The 20,827-nt window shown below is 37.3% G+C and overlaps 1 protein-coding gene across 11 annotated transcripts in view; it reads right to left on the bottom strand.

Annotated features, from left to right (window-relative positions):
* Positions 1 to 20,827, bottom strand: part of TNRC6A (trinucleotide repeat containing adaptor 6A) — a 131,798-nt gene that overhangs the window by 20,035 nt on the left and 90,936 nt on the right. For 4 of the 11 annotated variants that reach the window (XM_043978548.1, XM_043978552.1, XM_043978551.1 and 1 more), the window contains 11 exons: positions 17,417 to 17,593; positions 15,747 to 15,922; positions 14,637 to 14,717; positions 14,233 to 14,284; positions 9,975 to 10,117; positions 9,453 to 9,599; positions 9,151 to 9,288; positions 2,604 to 2,732; positions 2,423 to 2,500; positions 1,911 to 2,121; positions 87 to 119 (listed from right to left, as the gene is read on the bottom strand). In XM_043978548.1, the coding sequence (XP_043834483.1) occupies positions 87 to 119; positions 1,911 to 2,121; positions 2,423 to 2,500; positions 2,604 to 2,732; positions 9,151 to 9,288; positions 9,453 to 9,599; positions 9,975 to 10,117; positions 14,233 to 14,284; positions 14,637 to 14,717; positions 15,747 to 15,922; positions 17,417 to 17,593 (1,365 nt within the window). The remainder of the gene's footprint in view (positions 1 to 86; positions 120 to 1,910; positions 2,122 to 2,422; positions 2,501 to 2,603; positions 2,733 to 9,150; positions 9,289 to 9,452; positions 9,600 to 9,974; positions 10,118 to 14,232; positions 14,285 to 14,636; positions 14,718 to 15,746; positions 15,923 to 17,416; positions 17,594 to 20,827) is intronic. The other 7 variants (XM_043978550.1, XM_043978553.1, XM_043978557.1 and 4 more) reach the window with 4 other exon arrangements.

The raw sequence follows: 20,827 nt of genomic DNA, 5'->3' as shown, positions 1-20,827 counted from the left end.
CAGGGGAAAAGCAAAATGAGGAGCACAAAAGGGATATAAAAGGAGCAATGTTAAAAGGGACCTAAGAAAGGAGAAAATATACAAGCCTGGACTTTCCACTGGGGAAATTGGATAAAAGCCTAGAGACACAGGAAAAAGGGGGAGAAAAAAAGACAGAAAGGCTATTGCATTTGATAATGGCATTCTCTTCCACCCATCCCAATTTTCTCATTTACAGTAAGTACTGCTTAACATAATTTTAACTCACTAGGTGAAAATCATCAGTATACATGACAATTTCCTAAATAATTTAATGGTAAGATTTAAATACAATAAACATAATTTTTTCCTACTACTTCTTCGGTGGGGTACTACTATCTCTGGCACACTGTTTCCAAGATTCTAATTTCAACTTCACTTATGATGAATCATATAATCTATATCCTACTAAGAAAGAGGTATTAGAAGATAGTTCATTGGTGAAAAGAATATAGTCCATCACACAATGTTGATGATACTGTGTACAATGTTCTTCTGGTTCTGCTCATCTCACTCATCATCAGCTCATGCAAGACCCTCCAGGTTTCTCTAAACTCCTCCTGCTCATTGTTTCTTACAGCACAATAGTATTCCATTGTATTCATATACCACAACTTGTCCAGCCATTCCCCAATTGATGGGCATCCCCTCAACTTCCAATTCCTTGCCACCACATAAAGAGCAGCTATAAATATTTTTGTACATGTGGGTCCCTCTCCCCTTTCCATGATTTCTTTGGGAAAAAGACCCAAAAGTGGTATTGCTGGGTCAAAGGGTATGCACAGCTTTATCGCCCTTTGGATATAATTCCAAATTGCTCTCCAGAATGGTTGGATCAGTTCACAGCTCCACCAACAATGCGTTAGTGTTCCAATTTTTCCACAGCTTCTCCAACATTTATTATTTTCCTTTTTTGTAATTTTAGCCAATCTGATAGGTGTCAGGTGGTACCGCAGAGTTGTTTTAATTTGCATCTCTTTAATCATTAGAGATTTAGAGCATTTTTTCATATGGGAATAGAAAGCTTTGGTTTCTTCATCAGAAAACTGCCTGTTCATATCCTTTGACCATTTCTCAATTGGGGAATGACTTGGATTCTTATAAATTTGATTTAGTTCCCTATATATTTTAGAAATGAGGCCTTTATCAGAAGTACTGGCCTCAAAAAATTGTTTCCCAGCTTTCTGCCTCCCTTCTAATTTTGGATGCATTGCTTCTGTTTGTACAAAAATTTTTAAATTTAATGTAATCAAAATCATCCATTTTGCATTTTATAATATTCTCTATCTCTTGTTTGGTCATAAACTGTTTTCCTTTCCAAAGATCTGAAAGGTAGACTATTCCTTATATTCTTCTCACCAATGCAATGGTACAGAAGAGTTCCAGGGAACTCATGATAGAAGAGGATCTCCAAATCTAGGAAAAAAAACAACTGTGGAGTATAGATGCTGAATGAACCATACTATTTTTTATAAAAACACCTATATCAGATTACCTGCTGTCTGGGGGAGGGAGGGGGAAAAAAATCTGAAATTGGAAAGCTTGTATAAACAAAAGCTGAGAACTATCTTTACATGTAATGGGAAAAAAATGAAATACTTTATTACAAATAAAAAAAAAGAAGATAGTTCAACTTAGAATTTATAACTGTTTTAAAAGTATTTCAAGGAGAAAAAAAGAATTTCACCTATTGAAATTATATGGTTGGAGAATTTGTTTCCTGAACAGTGGTAAGGTGAGCATAAGTAAAGCACTAAGGATGTTCTTAATAAAAGAAAAACTAAAAAGATTATAGCCAATGTTGTTTCTGAGAAAGGGAAAATCCAGGTAATGGTAAGTGAGGAGGTTGTATATATCAACCTGTTATATTGGGCTAAGAAGGAAAAACTCACCTATAGGGAAGTTGCTGAAAGCATTTATTGGTGATGGCCCTTTTTGCAGTTCAGGTGTAGTGTGGGGCATGACATTCTCAAGGAAAGATTTCATGGCAGGCTGATGGAGCGACTGTGGTTGAGATGGTGGAGTTTGCTGCTTCATCAACAGGTTTGGATCAAGCTGACGAGATTGTTGCATCATCTGCTGCTGCATACTAAGAGGTCGACCCTTAAAGCAAACAAATAAAAAAGATGAGTAATTTTAAGGGGGGGAAATCTTTAGGAAGAACTACTCATTAGTGTTTCCTTGACAACTGCTTGTTTCTGGTCAAGGAGACTGTATAAACACAAAGTATACCAGCAACATAATTTCTAGCAAAGGCTAGGCATTTAATACTCAGTTGTAGAATTATAAAATTTCACTACCATTAAAACATTTGGACTACCTTGTTCTACTGGGATGATATACTATTTACTTAGAATGAAGACTGCTTTAATATTCAAGAGAAACTCTTCAAGATAATAAATACCTGCTGCTCTTGCTGCTGTCGACCACCAGAAGGCATGCTTCTCTGATTCTGCACCTTTTGCTGCTGGGTCAACAATCGCTTGAGGTAAGAAAAAACGTTTCATAATATGTTTAAAAATATTTTTGAGTGCTTTTAAAATGATCAAACTCTGCAAATTTGCAATGGTTATTATTTCACTTACTTGTAACTGGGAAATCTGAGAAAGCTGGTTTAATTGGGATAGCTGGCTCAACATGGCTACCTGTTGAGGGCCAAAGAGTGGACTCAGGCCACCGCTGTTTGGTGCATACTTCAGTAATGAGACTGGAACCTAAAAAAGATCAAATTGGTGACTTAATGGTATTTTCCAATCCAGAGATTCAGTTCAACATGGCCTCATGCATCAGCTTGCCTCAACTACCATTACCAGAAATTGCTCTTGATTATCTCATAAGATCCAGCCAAGTACCTAAGAAGATAAGTTTGCAGGAGCAATACTAATTCAACCAAACCTTAGAATTCCATTTTGAACTAGTCTGCTGGACATACGCTTTCAATCTATCTACCCAGCTGTCTCTACTACATCTTCACCTTTCTCCACACTTAGTGCTAACATAAAACTTACCTTCCATTATCTTGGCTATTTCATTTCTGTTCTTATAAAATTATTATAGATACAAACCCCACTCTCCTGACATCTCTCAAAAACTCATCCTTACAGTTTAGTTTCCCAGGCTCATCAGCCCTGTATGTTATGCTGCTAACTCCTTCCATCATGCCCATTGGAATACTTTTTTTTTTTTAAAGTGAGTAAACTCTCCTTCATTTTCCATTTTAATTTTTTCAGCATTCCTTCCAGGTGCTTGCCTTAAAGTAAAACCTAAATGATTCAACTTGCTCTGTAACCCTGTCCTATGCAGATGCACCTTTTCCCACTTTTGCAAGTAAGGGGGTAAAGAGAAAGAGTCTATGTACTTCTTGCTCCCCACTGCTACTTCCAGACATAACTTCTATCTCTTTTTTCTTTTGGCAGGGCAGTAAGGGTTAAGTGACTTGCTCAGGGCCACACAGCTAGTAAAGTGTCAAATGTCTGAGGCTGGATTTGAAGCCAGGTCCTTCTGAACCCAGGGCCACAACTGCGCCACCTGGCTGCCCCCAACTTCTATTTCTTTTTGAAGCCCAAATAAGTCACTTATTGTTTCCTTTTTTTCTAGTGGTTGATGGGAATTTGTTTATATTTGTTTTTGAGGATTTTAGCATCTAGCTCAGTACTCTTTCCCAGCCTATCTCTGTCAATCACACTCAATACTCCATCTCTAAGGTCTGAAATTAAAATTCCCCTCACTGATGACAATTTCCTATCTTTTAGTTAACCTTTACATGTCCATTCAATCTGGTCTTTACCGTGTATGAAACTTCCTACTCCTATGACTCATTCTTATTTTCTCAATCTCCTCATGGTTTTGTTTTCTCTCCTAACCAGACCACAAGGAGTCTATGTCTAGTTATTACATAAATGTACTTGTAAATATCCAACAAACCTACCTCTTCCATTTTACCTGTCCTTGCCCATTCTTAAACCCCTGGGTAAACATCAGTGTTTAATTTTCTATACTCCTGTTCCAGTCTCCCAAACATCAATAGAAGAAAGTAAACAACAAACAAAAACCCCACCGGGCAGACTGATCTCACAATGCTAACTTCAGCTGATATCTGAATGCTCATAGATCATAGATTTAGAGTTGGAAGGGGCCAGAGTAATTTAGTTAAAGTCCCTCATTTTATATATCAATTAACAGGCCTAAGGAAGAGGGTCAACATTTGGACACTGGGGGTTGGGTAATTTACAAACCTCACAAGTAAGTGGTAGAGCTATGATGTGAAACTGTGTACTTCTGACTCCAAATCCAACGCCTTTTCCCACTCAACATTATTTCTTGTTCAGAAATCCTTGCTAATTTGTTTTTCTATACCTCCAACTGTCTTCTCTTTTCCTCCTGTCTCAGGGGTAAATATCAGGTCTTCTTTTCTCCAAGGCTAACTTATCTATATAACCTTGTTATCCTCTTGTTCTACATCTTAGAAGGCACTGCTCTATCTACTATCTAACTCCTGCCCCCTTAAATCTTCAACCTTTTTATTCCACTGGCACTCTACTTAAATGTATGCTCCAGTTTTCTCATCCTAAAAACAAAATTTCTAAAAACCCACTTCATCCTCCTAATTCTACAATCACCCTTTCTCCAATTCACTAGAAAGCTTCTTGAAAAAGCATTTGTACTCAAGCTTCCAATTTTTTTTTTTACTACATATTAGTTCCTCAAGTCCCCAGAATCACTTGTCTCTCTTCCACCAAACCTGTCCTTTTGAAAGTCACCAATAATTTCCCACTAGTCAAATAAAATGGTTCTTTCTGTTTTTCCTTTTCTGCTTCAATTTCTGTAAAATAGTACTTTCTAGAAAATCTTTTCTCATCGGCTTCTGAGATCCAGTCTGTTCCTGGCTCTTGACCAGTGGTGTCAAGCTCAAACAAAAAAGGTTCCTTGAGGGCTGCAAATTGAACTAGAAAACCTCAAATTAACCGTATCTATGTTGTATCATATTTTTATTTCTTTTGTTCAATACTTGCCAATTACTTTTTTTTTTTTTACAATTTCTTTTGTTTGTTTTTTAGTGAGGCAATTGGGGTTAAGTGACTTGCCCAGGGTCACACAGCTAGTGAGTGTTAAGTGTCTGAGGCCGAATTTGAACTCAGTTACTCCTGACTCCAGGGCCAGTGCTCTATCCACTGCGCCACCTAGCTGCCCCCTTTTCTTTTTTTAAAATTTCTGAGCTGCATTGTTTATTTTGCTGCTTGAAACCTAAGTGACAGTATGCCACTATCATTATGGGGTTTCATCTAAACCTTTACTACACTGCACGGACACATTTTTGGAGAATGGACATTTTGCAAAATGCAGCAAACATTTTAATTTATACATGAGAACAGGAAGTGTTCAAAAGGGTATGCATTTCAACTTATTGCAGGTTATTTCTATGAGAGAATTTCTGCAGTTAAAACATGTATAAATTTAACCAACAGTAACGTGTCAGTGTATTTAAAATCATGCCAAAAATCTTCTCTCTGGTCATTAGTTGCCCATGATAAATTACTATAATGTTGTATGTTTATTTAGGGCAAGATGTCAATACAGCATAAATCTCATGGCATTTTGGTTTTCTTCTGGAGATTAAAGCTGTTTTTCTTGGGATAAATGCCCCAATTACATTTTAATCTAGTTTGGCTCTCTTCTAGTCTATCTTTTGAGTTACTTCTTTGCTCCTTACCTCTTTTTTACTCCCTAATTTTTGCATTCCCTAGTGTCCAGTTCTTGACTCTCTTATTTTTTCTTTTTTCTTTTTCTTTTTGTGGGGCAATGAGGATTAAGTGACTCACCCGGGGTCACACAGCTATAAGTGTCAAGTGTCTGAGGCCGCATTTGAACTCGGGTCCTCCCGAATCCAAGGCCAGTGCTTTATCCACTGTGCCACCTAGCTGACCACTTTTTCCTTCTCTATGTAGATCTCGTTCAAATTTATATTGCCATGGCAGCTAGGTGGCACAGTGGATAAAGCACTGGCCTTGGATTCGGGAGGACCCGAGTTCAAATCTGGCCTCAGACACTTGACACTTATAGCTGTGTGACCCCGGGTGAGTCACTTAACCCTCACTGCCCTGCAAAAAACAAACAAACCAAACCAAAAAACAACAAAAACATAAATTTATATTGCCAGTTAATACTTATCACCTAGCAGAAGACCTGCACCTCCGCCTAGATGACTTGCTGATACTTTAAACTATGTCCAAACAGAAGTCACTATTATTCCTCTAAAACCTTTTCCTCGATATCTTGGCCAATCTTAGGTTTTTCCTTTGGAATCCAATCAGTCATTAAATGGTCCAAAGACATTGTTGTATCTGCTACCTTCTGTCAACTTTTTTTTGGAATGACTAATGAAACAGTTTCCTAATGGTCCAAACGCCTCTAATTGTGGACCTATTCCAAACTACCATATATACTGTTACTAAAGTAATTTTTCTAAAAGTATTCTAATGACTGTTTTTTTTTTTTGCAGGGCAATGAGGATTAAGTGACTTGCCCAGGGTCACACAGCTAGTAAGTGTCAAGTGTCTGAGGCTGGCTTTGAACTCAGGTCCTCCTGAATCCAGGGCCAGTGCTTTATCCACTGCACCACCTAGCTGCCCCCTCTAATGAACGTTTGTAGGAAAGAGAGGTGGGAAATCAAACCATCATCATTACCTTGACTGATATTGCCTCCTTACCTCAGATCTTGTAGGAGACAACCCACAAAGCATGAGAATAGCAGTGTCTCTCAAATCACCGGACTGGTATTTAGTCCAGCTACCAAAGACATGAAATAAATCACCGTGGAAAAGGGGTCAACCCTCCTTATCACCACCAACTACAACTGATGATTGATTGACCAAATGCTATCAAAAGAGCCCTAGCAGTGGAAGCATTCCACCTTGCCCCACCCTGGCCAAATGGTTCTTCTTCCAGCCTAGGCTTCACATCCATCACCCAAAGAAGAAAGTACTGTGAAGAAGGGCTTAGTCATCCCCACCAATTGCTGACCAATTGCCACTCAGTTGCTGGGCATGCAAGCTACCCAGCCTAGCAGAAACATGTTCCAGACAAATCAAATCTGTCTTCAGTTCCATTGCTTTGACCACCACCTCCCCTCAGACCCTGACAGAGAGAGTCTAGGACTCTGAAGAGCCCTGGAAATGACATGCTTCCAGCCCAGTGCCTGTAGCCATCATTTTGGCAACCAACACCCATGGAGCTGTAGTCTAGCGTCCACCCTGCAGGTGCTATAGTCACAGCTAAACCCAGGAAAGAAAGCTCTTTTTACCCAAGTCCTTGGCACCTTCAAATGGCTCCACACAAGAAGCTTCTCTGATTTTCTCCATGGGAACGATGATAAAGATGATGCACTACCATCTGCTTTGCCTCTGCACACTGAGGTAACCAGACCACTCCACCTGACTCGCAGCTGAAACCCTCCTCGGGTATTCTGTCTCACCTTAGAACATGAGTTCCAGGAGAGGAAAGACAGCACACTTTTCTATTTGTAGCCCTAGCACTTAGCCCAGTGCTTTGTATACTGCACACTCTTTGATTCCTTATTTCGTCCTGTTGCTGAAAAAAGTTATAACCTATTAAATAATATTTGCACCTCTCTTCCTGACATTTAAGATTCTCCATGATCTGGCCTCAATTTACCCTCCAAGTCTGTTTGTCTTCCTTCCTTCCTTCTTTCTTTTTACAGGGCAATGGGGGTTGTGACTTGCCTAAGGTCACACAGCTAGTAAGTGTCAAGTGTCTGAGGCCGGATTTGAACTCAGGTCCTCCTGAATCCAGGGCCGGTGCTCTATCCACTGCGCCATCTAGCTGCCTAGATGATGCTTGTTAATGAGACCTTTATTTTTGTTGCTGTTGTTCAATTGCTGGGAGGAAGGGAGAGGGGGAAAAAGGGAAGGGCACAGCATGTGCATGGCATATCAACACATGAAAAAAAAAGCATTTAAAAAGATGACTATTAGAATTCTATTGTGCTATAAGAAATGATGAGCAGGAGGTAGTTCAGAGAAACCTGGAAGGACTTGCACAAACTGATGATGAGTGAGATGTGCAGAACCAGAAGAACATTATACACAGTATCATCAACATTATGTGTTGATCAACTGTGATAGATTAAATTCTTCTCACCAATACAACAGTATAAGAAAGTTCCAAAGGACTCATGATGGAAAAGGCTCTCCAAATCCAGAAAAAAAAAGAATGGTGGAAATATGGATGCTGATAGAACCATACTATTTCTTTTGTTTTTGGTGCTATTGTTTTTCTTTTTTGAGGTTTTTCCTTTTTGCTCTGATTCTTCTCTTATAACATGACTAATGCAGAAATATGTTTAATGTTATTATATATATAACCTATATATATATATAACCTATATCAGATTACCTGCTGTCTAGGGAAGGGGGGAGGGAGGGAGAAAAATTTGAAATTGGAAATCTTATATAAACAAATGTTGAAAACTATATCTACATGTAACTGGAAAATAATAAAATACTTTTATCAGGAAAAAAAAAAGATGACTATTCTGTTATTCTGTGAATATGCCTTGCACCTTCCTGACTATCTTTACACATGTTGTCTTCGTTTTTGCTTGTAATGCCCTTCCCTCCCTTGTTCTTCTCCCCTGCCCCACTAAACTAATTCATACAAATCCTTCAACACCTGGTTCCCATGCTATCTCTTTCAGGAAGCCTTCTGAAGCCTCTCTAACCAAAAATTATCCTTTCTCTGAATTACTGTTTAACACTTTGCAGGTACCATACTGTCAGACTGTATGGTGCCGAGTTGAAGTTGCTGTTTACGTTTTTTGCCCCAAATTTTTTAGCTTATTTGTGGCTCTTATTTTTATCAATTCAATTAAAAATTCTTAACTGCATGCTATATCTGAGGACTTTACATCCTACTTCTCCATATTCTTCATGTCCTTCATTACTCTGGATAACCTGACCCTGGGTATTACTCAAAGATGTTGCTAGATGTTACACTAGCAAGGTTGTCTTCTGGTTTAAAGTTCTAAGTAATTAAAATGTGAAGTCTATTAAGTAATTAAGATATATGAAGGACGTTTCATAAGAAGCACACGTCAAAGAAATGAAGTGAATTTACCTGAGGGGATAGTAATGGAGGAGGCACTTGAGCACGGAGATGAGGCTGAGATGAATTGAGAGGTTGTGCTGGAGGCTGCTGCATGCCCCGGGGTTGTGCTGCTGTGTTACCAACACCAAACATACTGGGATTGCCATTCTACAAAGAGAAGTTGGAACTCTTTAGTGAGAAACACTCCACTGCCTTACCACAGGAAGACACTATGACACTATTGATTTGAAGACAAAAACTCAAGATAAGTGATCTGAGTGGCTAGGTTATTTCATTGAAAACACCTAAAGTATATACAGATAAGCACTCACCTGTCTAACAGAATTCAAGTTTTGCATACCCAGCCCTGCTATGGAGCCAAGGGCTTGGTTAGGTAGTGCACTATTTGAAGGGGGAAGCTTCATGTTTTGATTGGACATAAACTGCATGTTTTGGGACTCGTCTGCTACAATGCCATCCTGATTGGACAGACAGAAAGATGTGCAACACCAGCCAAGCAAGCAAGTAGGAGGGAGAAATCATTGCCAGGAACAGAAGAGAAGTCACATGAAATTCCAGCATCAACAGGAAACAAGTAGAAAACAGAAGACATCAGATTAGTGTTACTTCTAAGGCAAGCAAAAACAAAACTATTTTATATGGATTAATAGGAAGGCATATATTTAATTTCTATGATAAGCAAATGCATTAAAAAGGACAATGGAGTACAGATGTCTCATGGGAATGGTACATTTTGGCATCAGACTTACAGAGTTCTACATATAATGTGAATGTGAAAACGTGCCTTATGTTAAGTCAATTTGTTTATTCAAAAAAGAAAAGCCATTGCTTACCTTATCAAAGTAAGGACCGCGATCCATGGAAGACTCTTTGGAAATCTGAGGACGAGAACCAGGGCCTTTCCCTACCACTCGATTGTAATCGCCAATGTTTAGGCTATGCTTATCACTCTCCATTCGTTTGTCCTGTAACATTCCTAACAGACAAGGAAGAGGAGACTATGAGGGTTGATTGCAATGGCCAAGAGAGCTGTTGATTTCGTGAGCGAGCAGAAGGTAGCCTTTTCTGTTTTGTTTTTTGCAGGGCAATGAGGGTTAAGTGACTTGCCCACAGTCACACAGCTAGTTAAGTGTCAAGTGTCTGAGACTGGATTTGAACTCAGGTCCTCCTGAATCCAAGGCCAGTGCTTTATCCACTGCGCCACCTAGCTGTCCCCAGGTAGCCTTTTCAAATTAAGATAACTTCTGTTTTAAGTAGGACATTAGAAAATAAAAGTTTCTTCACTGATCTATGTCCTATACGAGTAACCTTGCTTCCAAGCTGGAAGGGACTTCAGATTTCAACAGGTTGAATGAACACTTTCCTTCTCCTGAAGAGGAAGCTGAGGCTTCGAGGGGGTCATTTCATTTGCCCAAGGCCAACCAGCTGGTGAGTGTCAGAGGGAGACTAGAACTTGGGGTTTCTAGTATAACATACTGCCTCATACACTTTTACTATGGTTCCACATATACAATTATGTTTTGGAAAGACCTAAATAGTTTGGTTGGAGGATTCCTGAGTTGTCTAATCAAAAACATATTGTCTAATTTTTAAAAGAATCTTACTGAAACAAATTCTTAACTTAAATTGCAACTGTAGTTTTTTAAAAAATTGTCCCTTGTTTTTTGACTTCTATTAAAGTCTTACTTGAAAACTCAAACATATTTTTAATTATTTATGAGACCCCACTAGATGCAGGACACTCTGTGAAGCGTTGGGTGAGACAGATAGGGTGTCTACTTTCATGAAGCTTACAGTGTAAAAGGGAGATAAGACAGACATGTAGAATACTTTAACAAAGAATAACGCAGAAGTGCGCAAGAAGCCATAAAACAAAGCAAGGAGAGAGATCATTATTTGTTATGGGTTTCCAGTTAAGTTTTATGTTTTTTTTTGTTTGTTTGTTTGTTTTTGTGGGGCAATGGGGGTTAAGTGACTTGCCCAGGGTCACACAGCTGGTAAGTGTCAAGTGTCTGAGGCCGGATTTGAACTCAGGTACTCCTGAATCCAGGGCCGGTGCTTTATCCACTGCGCCACCTAGCCGTCCCCCAAGTTTTATGTTTTTAAAGGGCAGATGAGTTTGGTGTTAGAGGAATGGGAGGGATTCAGTAGCCGAAAGTAAGGGAAGAGATTACAGGAAAAGAGAAGAATAAAAATGAAAGTGTGGAGGTGGTAAAGTGGAAGGCATCTTCTAAGGACAGTAGTATCATTTGGTTAAGGCATAGAATAGGAAGGGAAAAGCAATGTGACATAAGACTAGAACTATAAAGCAGAAAGAGATTATGGAGGGATATGAATGTTGGTGAAGGAGTATGACTATAACTCGTTAGGTAATAGGAAACTAGTCTAGTTCTCGAGCAGGAGTGACATTCCTAGACTCTCATTATAGTAGGAAGGTGACTATGTGATCTCAGAGGCAACGTCAGGAAAATAAGACTTCTGGCATGTACTGTCATCTCAACCATTGTGGTTATTTTGGCCGCCCTATTTTTTTAACCTCTTTTTTATTCTTCATTATAGGGGAAGGCTCTGTGGAAGGAGGACAGATACACAAGGAAATGAATGTGATATAAAAACAAAAGTGATACAAAGTTTTTTTTAAAAAGAAAAATCTAAATGCTAGTGATAATTCCCCCCTTGAAAACATTACATTTGAAATGCTTTACATATAAAAAATACCTGTACTCCATTTTTGGGGATAAAAAAAACAGACAAAATGCTTTTATATGTTAAAACATTTCTTCACATGCAAATATCTCCTTTTTGCAATATTATAGGTCACTGACAAGAATCATTACAGGATAGAGTGTGGCTAGGTTGTATTCTGTACTAGTCACAGGAATGTCGACATTCATGAAACTGCAGATATAATTACTAAATATTCCATATGCCCAGACTTTCTGGATGAACATATACACATAGTCAATATAGTTTACTGCCAAAGCCCTTAAGTGCTTCATGATCAAAAACTAATTTCGGAAATGCTGTCAGGAAGCAGGAACCATGAAAAGAGTTTGAACTTAGAAATAAACAGAGTTGTTTTAGAAAGATTAATCTGAAATTAATATTTATGATGAATTTGTATTTGTATTACCAACAAATAGCCATATACCAGTATGTAATATATGTTTATTGATTGACTGAGATTTCAAATCTGGTGGTGCTGAAAAGGAGCAAATTGGAGGTAGATGACAAGAAGTTTGGTTATAGAAATTTGGAGTGAGTTGCCAGTTGGACATTCAGAGAAAGGATGTTTGAGAATTGGAATGACACCTCCTACTGGGAGGGATATAGTGAGTTCTGGCTATGAAAAGAAAACATGTGACTTCGGTGTCCGGAATTTGTGTCTGCCATCTGTGGGTAGCTGCCAATCAGTGTTAACAGCCAATTAGCTTGGAGCTGTGTGTGTAGACGGCCTTGTTTTCTGTTTCACAGGAGGGTTCTGGGAGAAGCAAGGCCTTTTCATGTGTGGACCTCAGCTTGGCGGCAGAGGTAGGAGGGACAGGCAGAATAGGGATACTTTATCCACGTGTTTCTCTTTACTAACCCCTAATAAACTTTAATAAATACTTAATGCCCAAAGATTGGTGCTATATGTTTTCTAATTCAAGGCGACCACTCATTAGATTTTAGTCATCACAGCTAGAATTTTAGGCCCTTACAGATGGAAATGCTGGATTAGAGTTCAAGAGAGAGTATGGAGTTAGAAACTACTTGCATCACCTCTGTGATGGTTGAAGCAATAAACTTACAAATGAATGACCCAATTTTCTTTAGGTAAGCATTTACTTTTTTTTTTGGTGAGGCAATTGGGGTTAAGTGACTTGCCCAGGGTCACACAGCTAGTAAGTGTTAAGTGTCTGAGGCCGGATTTGAACTCAGGTACTCCTGACTCCAAGGCCGGTGCTCTATCCACTGCGCCATCTAGCTGCCCCAGCAGCATTTACTTTAATTTTTTTTAAAATTTTTTTTGGGGGGGGCAGGGCAATGGGGGTTAAGTGACTTGCCCAGGGTCACACAGCTAGTAACTGTCACGTGTCTGAAGCCAGATTTGAACTCAGGTACTCCTGAATCCAGGGCTGTTGCTTTATCCACTGCGCCACCTAGCTGCCCCCAGCATTTACTTTTAAACCAGAAAGCTTTGGCTTTTTTACTAAGAGATTTCTGGATGAATTTTGAGGCCTCATGGAGGACCTAGCTCTTTTAAACATGTAGAATCCTGACTGGGAATAGCACAAAACAACAACTACTTTCATGTGCCCTTATATTATGAAAAGTAGTTAAAAATAGGGTAAAGGGCAACCAACCTATTGTAGGATTGACAATCACATGATGATTTTGTGTTTCCTCTACCTATAAGTCTCAGACACTGTCTACAGACTCCATTTTCGGACTTTGTTTTCTATCTCACATCCAGTTTGATTACTCAACCTTTATACTCAGCCCATGATTCTGTTTGCCTGGATAACAATGTGGACTTAGATAATTCAGGCTCTGAATCTTGAATGTGTCCTTTGATTTAATGTAGAACTCTGATCTCAGATTACCATCTTGATTTATATACCTCTGAACGGCCTCACCTTTCATATTAATTATCTCTTTCCCCTTCAAATCCCTACAATGTTTGTCCTCTTGATTATATGCTGTATCATCATACTAAATAGTGTGGTCTAAGTTTTACTTCTGAACTCTACCTACCGCGCCCTATTCCACTGTTACCATAATATGATAACTTTCCAACAACAACAAAAATGCATAATCGATAAAAAAATGACTCAATAGTGGATAAGGCAGGAATATAATTCTAATTTTTGTTTCGAGAGGTAAAGAAAGGAAGGAGATATAAGGGCTAAAGAAAATCTTACTATAAAATAATTCCTAGGAAGGAATTATATATGTCAATTTTATCTTAAACTCCTTTCCAAAAGGGTTTATTGGCTTGAGGCAGAAAATAAACCTTTATTGAGCATCTACTATGTTCCATGTACTCCGCTAAGCACTTTACAAATATTTCATTTGCTATAAAACTATTTAACTTTCTCTTACTCTTACCTCCAGACAGGTCCATCTTATTGCTCGGTAGAGTTTCTTCTGGTGATTCTCTCTGAAACAATAAAAAGTATTAGTAGATTTCAAGTTCATGATTTAAGTAAAACCTAAACATTAAATGAATTTTTACAGTATCTCATTAACATAAATCATATAGATACATTTTTCCATTCTGTAAACAAAATAATGGCATCTCTAAGAAAATCAGGAACTTGATTGATCTATGTGGCTTTTGGCCTTAGGCATAGGAAAGCAATGTCAGTTGCCACGAAAATTCCATAAGACAGGAAAAACACATTTACTCAATCATTAAGCACTATGCTGAAGATTCAAGTTAGTTTCAAAAATAGATAATACTTTACTTATCACCATTTAACAGGTTGTTCTTGTTAGAAATTCATACATACCGAAAAACTTAAATTTGAGAACTGCTTAACGAATGGATTTATCCAGGCTTCATCTTGTTTATTTCCGCCTTTCATTGCTCCCTTTTGAAAAGAAAAAGCAGAATAATGAATGAAAAAAAAAATATTAAAGTGCTTATTATGTGTAAATATACACAACCACAATACTAAGTTCTGGGGACACAAACACAGAAAAGCAAGACAGTTCTTTTTCTCAAGGAGCTCACTTTCTAGCAGTTCTATTATTTAATGCAAGCATGGATAAATTAATTTTCAAGATACTTTCCAAACCTAATTTTAAGAACATCAAACATTTATATGGCACATCGAAGTCTACAAAGTACTTTATATACATTCTGTTACTTACACAACAACTCCATGAAGTAGAAACTATAGATAGGTATTATTATCCCCCTTTTAAATATAATAAAAAAAACCCTTCTTAATGTAAGTTTAAGTACCTTGCTTATAGTGGTTGCAAAGTGTCAGAGGCAGAATATAAACCCAGTTCTTAATTCCAACTCTAACACTCTACTTGCTATATATAAATATTAAACTACCTCTCCCAACCCTAATTTTGGGCAATATAATCAATCTTTTTGCCCTCTTCAAAACTTTTTAGCAGAATGGTACATAAAAAGAGAAAACCTCATCAGTTAATATCAGATTGGTTCTCTCCTCCTGGTGTAAGAGTGTCATGATAATAAACTGGTTTACATAAATGATTGAATTTGATCTTTATAACTCTTAAGTTAAGCAGTACAAGTACTCTTATTTTACTAATGAGGTGACTGAAGCTGAGTAATGTGCTTAAGGCTACATGGCTAATAAGGGTAGAACTAGGTCTTTTACTCAGCTCTTCTATCTCTAACACCAGTGCTCTTCCCACTATACCATGTTGCCTCTAGTTTTACTGTGTCTGCTAGATGGTAAACAGTTTGAAGTAGAATACAGACAAGTCAACTGCCTAGATAATCAACAAGTTAAAAAAAAATCCTTAATAAAGGAATACTAATTGTCTTACAGTTAACATAATCGCCAAACACAATATGTTTTGGGTAAATACTTCTGGACTTGAAATTGTCTGACCCTGCCCTGCTTTGAAATATTCACCTTTGAGGACATTTTCTTTATATATGGTGGCCAGTTTAAAGATGGGTTAACTTCTTGGGATGAATTACTATTCCACATTCCAATTTCTACATCATCTTCCTCCTCCCAGGCAGTGGGTCGATTTCCAGTCAAAGGCATATCATCTCCACACCAACCATCTTGCATAGATTTGGGCCCTATTTATAAATTTGATTTAGATAGAACAGACAACAGTTTTCAATGATAAACAATTTTTACAATCATGGCTAATGCTTTCCAAGATAAAAGTATACATAAACTGATAAAAATTCTATATCAATTTTATGTTCAAATTTATAGTTGAAATGTTATCATTTTCTACTATGTTAAAAGTCTAACAAAAATAAACTTTAAAAAACCCAATTTCTTTGATGCTTCTCTATTTTGGAGGCTACAGAAAAAATGAACATGGTTAGTATCCATTCTATGAGTATGCATAATAAATCAGAGTATAAAGGGGACAAAAATATAATTGAACAGATTCCCTTTTAAAAAAATATTTTAATTTCAGTGATGGTATTCCATAGATGATATGAATATTTATTTGGCTAAATACTTGATCTGTCAGGCTACTTGTATGGATACTACACTTCCTTTCACAAAATGATAGATAGCCTGGAACAGTAAATGTGGTTTAAAAAAAATTGTTATTTTGGTGATAAAAAAATTGTTATTTTAGTGATAAGTCTTTCTGATTTTAGCCATGTTGGTCCTTATAGATATAATGTAACCATGTCTATCCTGAAAGATGTTTCTGCTTTAGACAAATCTTTAATGGCAGTGCTACAGTGCCATAACCTTTGTTTTGTTTTGGTTTTGGTTTTTTAGTGAGGCAATTGGGGTTAAGTGACTTGCCCAGGGTCACACAGCTAGTACGTGTTAAGTGTCTGACGCTGGATTTGAACTCAGGTACTCCTGACTCCAGGGCCAGTGCTCTATCCACTGCGCCACCTAGCTGCCCCGAAGTGCCATAACCTTTGAGGAGCCAGGGTTACCTCCTTGTCACAATGAAGTTAGAGTAAGGTCCTAAGTAGAGATGATTTCTATACTTAGTCCATGTAATTATGGTATTGTTTTCAACTGATACAATCAGAAAAATGTCTCCCTAAATTAGATCCTATATCTATACCTAGACTTGAAAACCACAAAGTTCTTTTTCTAAATGGAAATTTGGTCCCACCCCTGGAGTATGCCTGAACTTTTGGAATTCTCCAATAACCAACATTTTTCAGGTACTCCCCTGAAATCCAATTTGTTCTAAAAATGTGTCTCCAAGTCTGTGCTATAAAGAGCATCAGGCTTTGAATATAAGGGCTGAGGAAAAATTCATTCTATGGACATTGGACTTTGCTTTAATAAGTCAATTGCATGTAATTTACATGTGAGAAGTATCATGCAAATTATTAAGAGTAAAAATTTTAAGAAATTATTAACTATGAAGTGAAAGATAGGTATGATAATGTAATAGACTTTAATTCAAATGTCTAACTATGCCACAAATCTTAATAGCCATCAGTTATCACAAACATTATATTACCAGGAAGTTAGATTTCAAATTAACATGGTTCACTTGGGAAGTTTTTCAAAGTCTTTTTAGATTAATTGCTTTGAGTGCCACAGCACAGTTGATACAGAAGTGACCTGAAACATACCAGGTTTGCTCGAAGTCTGTGGACCAACAGAAGCAGTACCCCATGTGGAGGAGCTAGATGAAGCAGTAAGGGGTTCTCCCCAATTAGTACCAGTGTCCATGGGTTTACCCCATGCTGAAGTTCCATTATCTATAGTTGTGGCTGGAGTAGAAGGCTCTCCCCAGGGTTCTCCCCAACCTTAAAAAATTATGGGAAAAAAAAAAAAGGAAAAAAAATTATGAAAAGTCATTAGTTCCTTAGAAAAGTTCAACAAAACAGATACTTTTATAAAAGTTATTAGCATTATTCAAGTTGCTACTTATTCTTTCCTTTACATGCAATGGCATAAACTAACATAACTGAATTAACACACAGACAAAAACTTTCATTTTTTGGGATGCTAACTGAAGTTGCAATATTCAAAAACTTTAAAGAACTGTATTTAAATGACTTGTAAAAACTGAATCTAAGGGGGCAGCTAGGTGGCACAGTGGATAAAGCACTGGCCTTGGATTCAGGAGGACCTGAGTTCAAATCCAGCCTCAGACACTTGACACTTTCTAGTTGTATGACCTTGGGCAAGTCATTTAACCCTCATTGCCCTGCTCAAAAGAAAAAAAAAATTGAATCTAGATGGCTCTCTGGAGTGGAGAAGGAGTAAAATAAAGGAAAACTTATACAAAGTAATAACAACAACAACAACAAAATCAATAAAATCCATCAGAAATTGAATCTTTAGTAATAGGCAACTATTTTACACCAAAAGTTCATTTCTTTAAAGTGTGGTAGAGTTGACTTCATGCATTATAAAAACATACTTATGGGGCAGCTAGGTGGTGCAGTGGATAAAGCACGGGCCTTGGATTCAGGAGGACCTGAGTTCAAATCCAGTCTCAGACGCTTGACACTTACTAGCTGTGTGACCTTGGGCAAGTCACTTAACCCTCATTGCCCCGGAAAAAAAAAAAGAAAAAGAAAAACATACTTATTATGTAGCTTTTAAAATCCCCAAACAATACTGTTTATTCTAAAGGTAGTAAATCTGGTTTGTCTTGCCACCCAGCTTCCCATATATATATAAAGCCTTTTTATTTTAAGGCAACTGGGGTTAAATGACTTGCCCAGGGTCACACAGTAAGTGTCTGAGGCCAAATTTAAACTCAGGTCTTCCTGACTTCAGATCCTCTCTTTGGGGAAAACAAAGGAATTACCACAGTGCTTTTATATAGTGTCCAAAGGCAATAATAAGAAATGCTTTTTGTGGAATGCTTTGTCTTTTCAGACTGCAGTGCTCCTGATAAGTATTTGCAAGAAGACAACCATGAAAATAATTGTAACTTATACATCAATACTTGATGTGAAGATGAGGAAGTAGACAAATCTAATAAGGAATTAAATTTCTCTCCAAAATAATGAAACTAATTTTATTTGAACAGACAAGAAATGACTTGGTTATTGATGCAAGAATAATTTCTGAATCAGCCATCAGTGTAGTTTAGTTGGATCATAGACTAGTGAGGGACCTCCAGATGTTCTTGTTTGTGGATTATATTTGACTAATTGCAACAAGCCTTAGAATATTCCAGAGCCTCCCAAATTAAGGTCTATAATCAATTAGGAGTTTGGACTAACTAGTTACACAGGAAAAAATGAAGTTGATAAAATGTCTACCTTCCAGATTACCAATGATCTTAACTGCCAAATGGTCTTTTCTCAATCTTTATTCTTTTTGACCTCTCTGCATTCCTTGACACAATCACTCTTCTTGATAACTGATACTTATGCAGTAGGACTGTCAACCCACAGATCAAGTCTCTTAGTACATATCTTGGATAAATATTGAGGATGCACAATAAGCTAATTTCAGAACTGAACAGAGGAATGAGCGTAGGCTACACTCAATTTTAGAAACCATACAATGCTTTCAGTGACCTTATGTTTCTAGAGTGCTGGGCCTGGAGTCAGAAAGATCTAATTTGAAATCCTGGCTCAAACCTATTAGCTATGTGACTCTGGTTAAGTCACTTAACCTGTTTGCCTCAGTTTCCTCAACTATAAAATGGGGGTAAATAACACAGGGGGGACTTCCCTCCCTGTGTTATAAGGATCAAATGAGATCATATTTATGAAATGCTTTGCAAACCTTAAAGTACTTTACAAATGCTAGTTATTGTCATTACAACATGAAACAAAGGTAAATTAAAAAAAATATATTGTTTAGGTGATGCAAGTAAAGAAATACTCCAATCCCCAAACAAGTTGAGAGGTACTTGAAAGGCAAGAAAGAAGCATATACAGAAGGAAATATGAAAAATGCAAACCATCAACAGAGGAAGAACTGATGATGTCTGAATATAGACTTAAGTACTATTTTATTTGTTAGCTCCTCTTTCTAAAGTTACTTTATCTATTTTCTTTTACAACCTGACTAATGGGAAGATGTTTTGCATAACTGCACATGTATGACTTATATGGAATTGTTTGATTTCAGAGGGAGGAAAAAAATTTAGAACAGAAAGTTTTTAAAAAAATCAATGTGAAGGGGCAGTTAGGTGGCGCAATGGATAGAGCACCGGCCCTGGATTCAAGAGGACCTGAGTTCAAATCCGGCCTCAGACACTTTACACTTACTAGCTGTGTGACCCTAGGCAAGTCACTTAACCCCAATTGCCTCACACACACACACAAATCAATGTGAAAAAAATTTTTTTAAATTTTTTTACATGTAACTTGGGGAAAATTCTAAATAAAATTAAAATTAAAGAAAGAAGCATATTTGTAGAGCATCCAGAAGAACAACCAGGTAATAAAGCCTTGAAATAATGCCATGTAAGAAGCAATTGATTCAAAGAAACTTAGGAGAACTTGAACTAATGCAGAGTGAATTGAGCAGAATTAGGATAATTTATTATTACTAGTTATTAGAAATGTTTATTTTTAGTATCATCTTTGAAAAATTTAAAAACTCTGATCAATGCAGTGTCTAAGCCCAAATTTGAGAGGAGTGATGACGAAGAGTGCTATCCACTTTCTGACAAAGAGGTGAGAGACTCAAGGTACAGAATGAGACATATATTTTAGACATGGTCAATGTAAGAAGTAGCTCTTCTTGCTTATGTATATTTGTTATGAGTTTTTCTTTTTTTCAATCTGGGGGGAAGAGAAAACAAATGCTTGTTAATTGAAAAGTTAAATAGAAATTTTTTAAAAAGTGGTTAAAGAAGCTGGGACTCTTCTGTTTGGAGAAAGGAGTATGGCATGGACATGATAGCTGTTTTCAAGTATTTAAATGGCTAGCATGTAGAATATGGGTTAAATCTGTTCTTTACTCCCAAAGGACAGTCAAGAAGCAATAGCTACAAGTAGTACAGTAGGAAATGAGTCTTTATATAAGGAAAAATTTTCTAAAAATTAGTGATATCCAAAAGGCTT

Source organism: Dromiciops gliroides, chromosome 1, assembly GCF_019393635.1.
Source record: "Dromiciops gliroides isolate mDroGli1 chromosome 1, mDroGli1.pri, whole genome shotgun sequence".
NCBI lineage: Eukaryota > Metazoa > Chordata > Mammalia > Microbiotheria > Microbiotheriidae > Dromiciops > Dromiciops gliroides.
The sequence above is the reverse complement of the archived record's forward strand: the minus strand, read 5'-3'. Positions and strand labels throughout refer to the sequence as shown.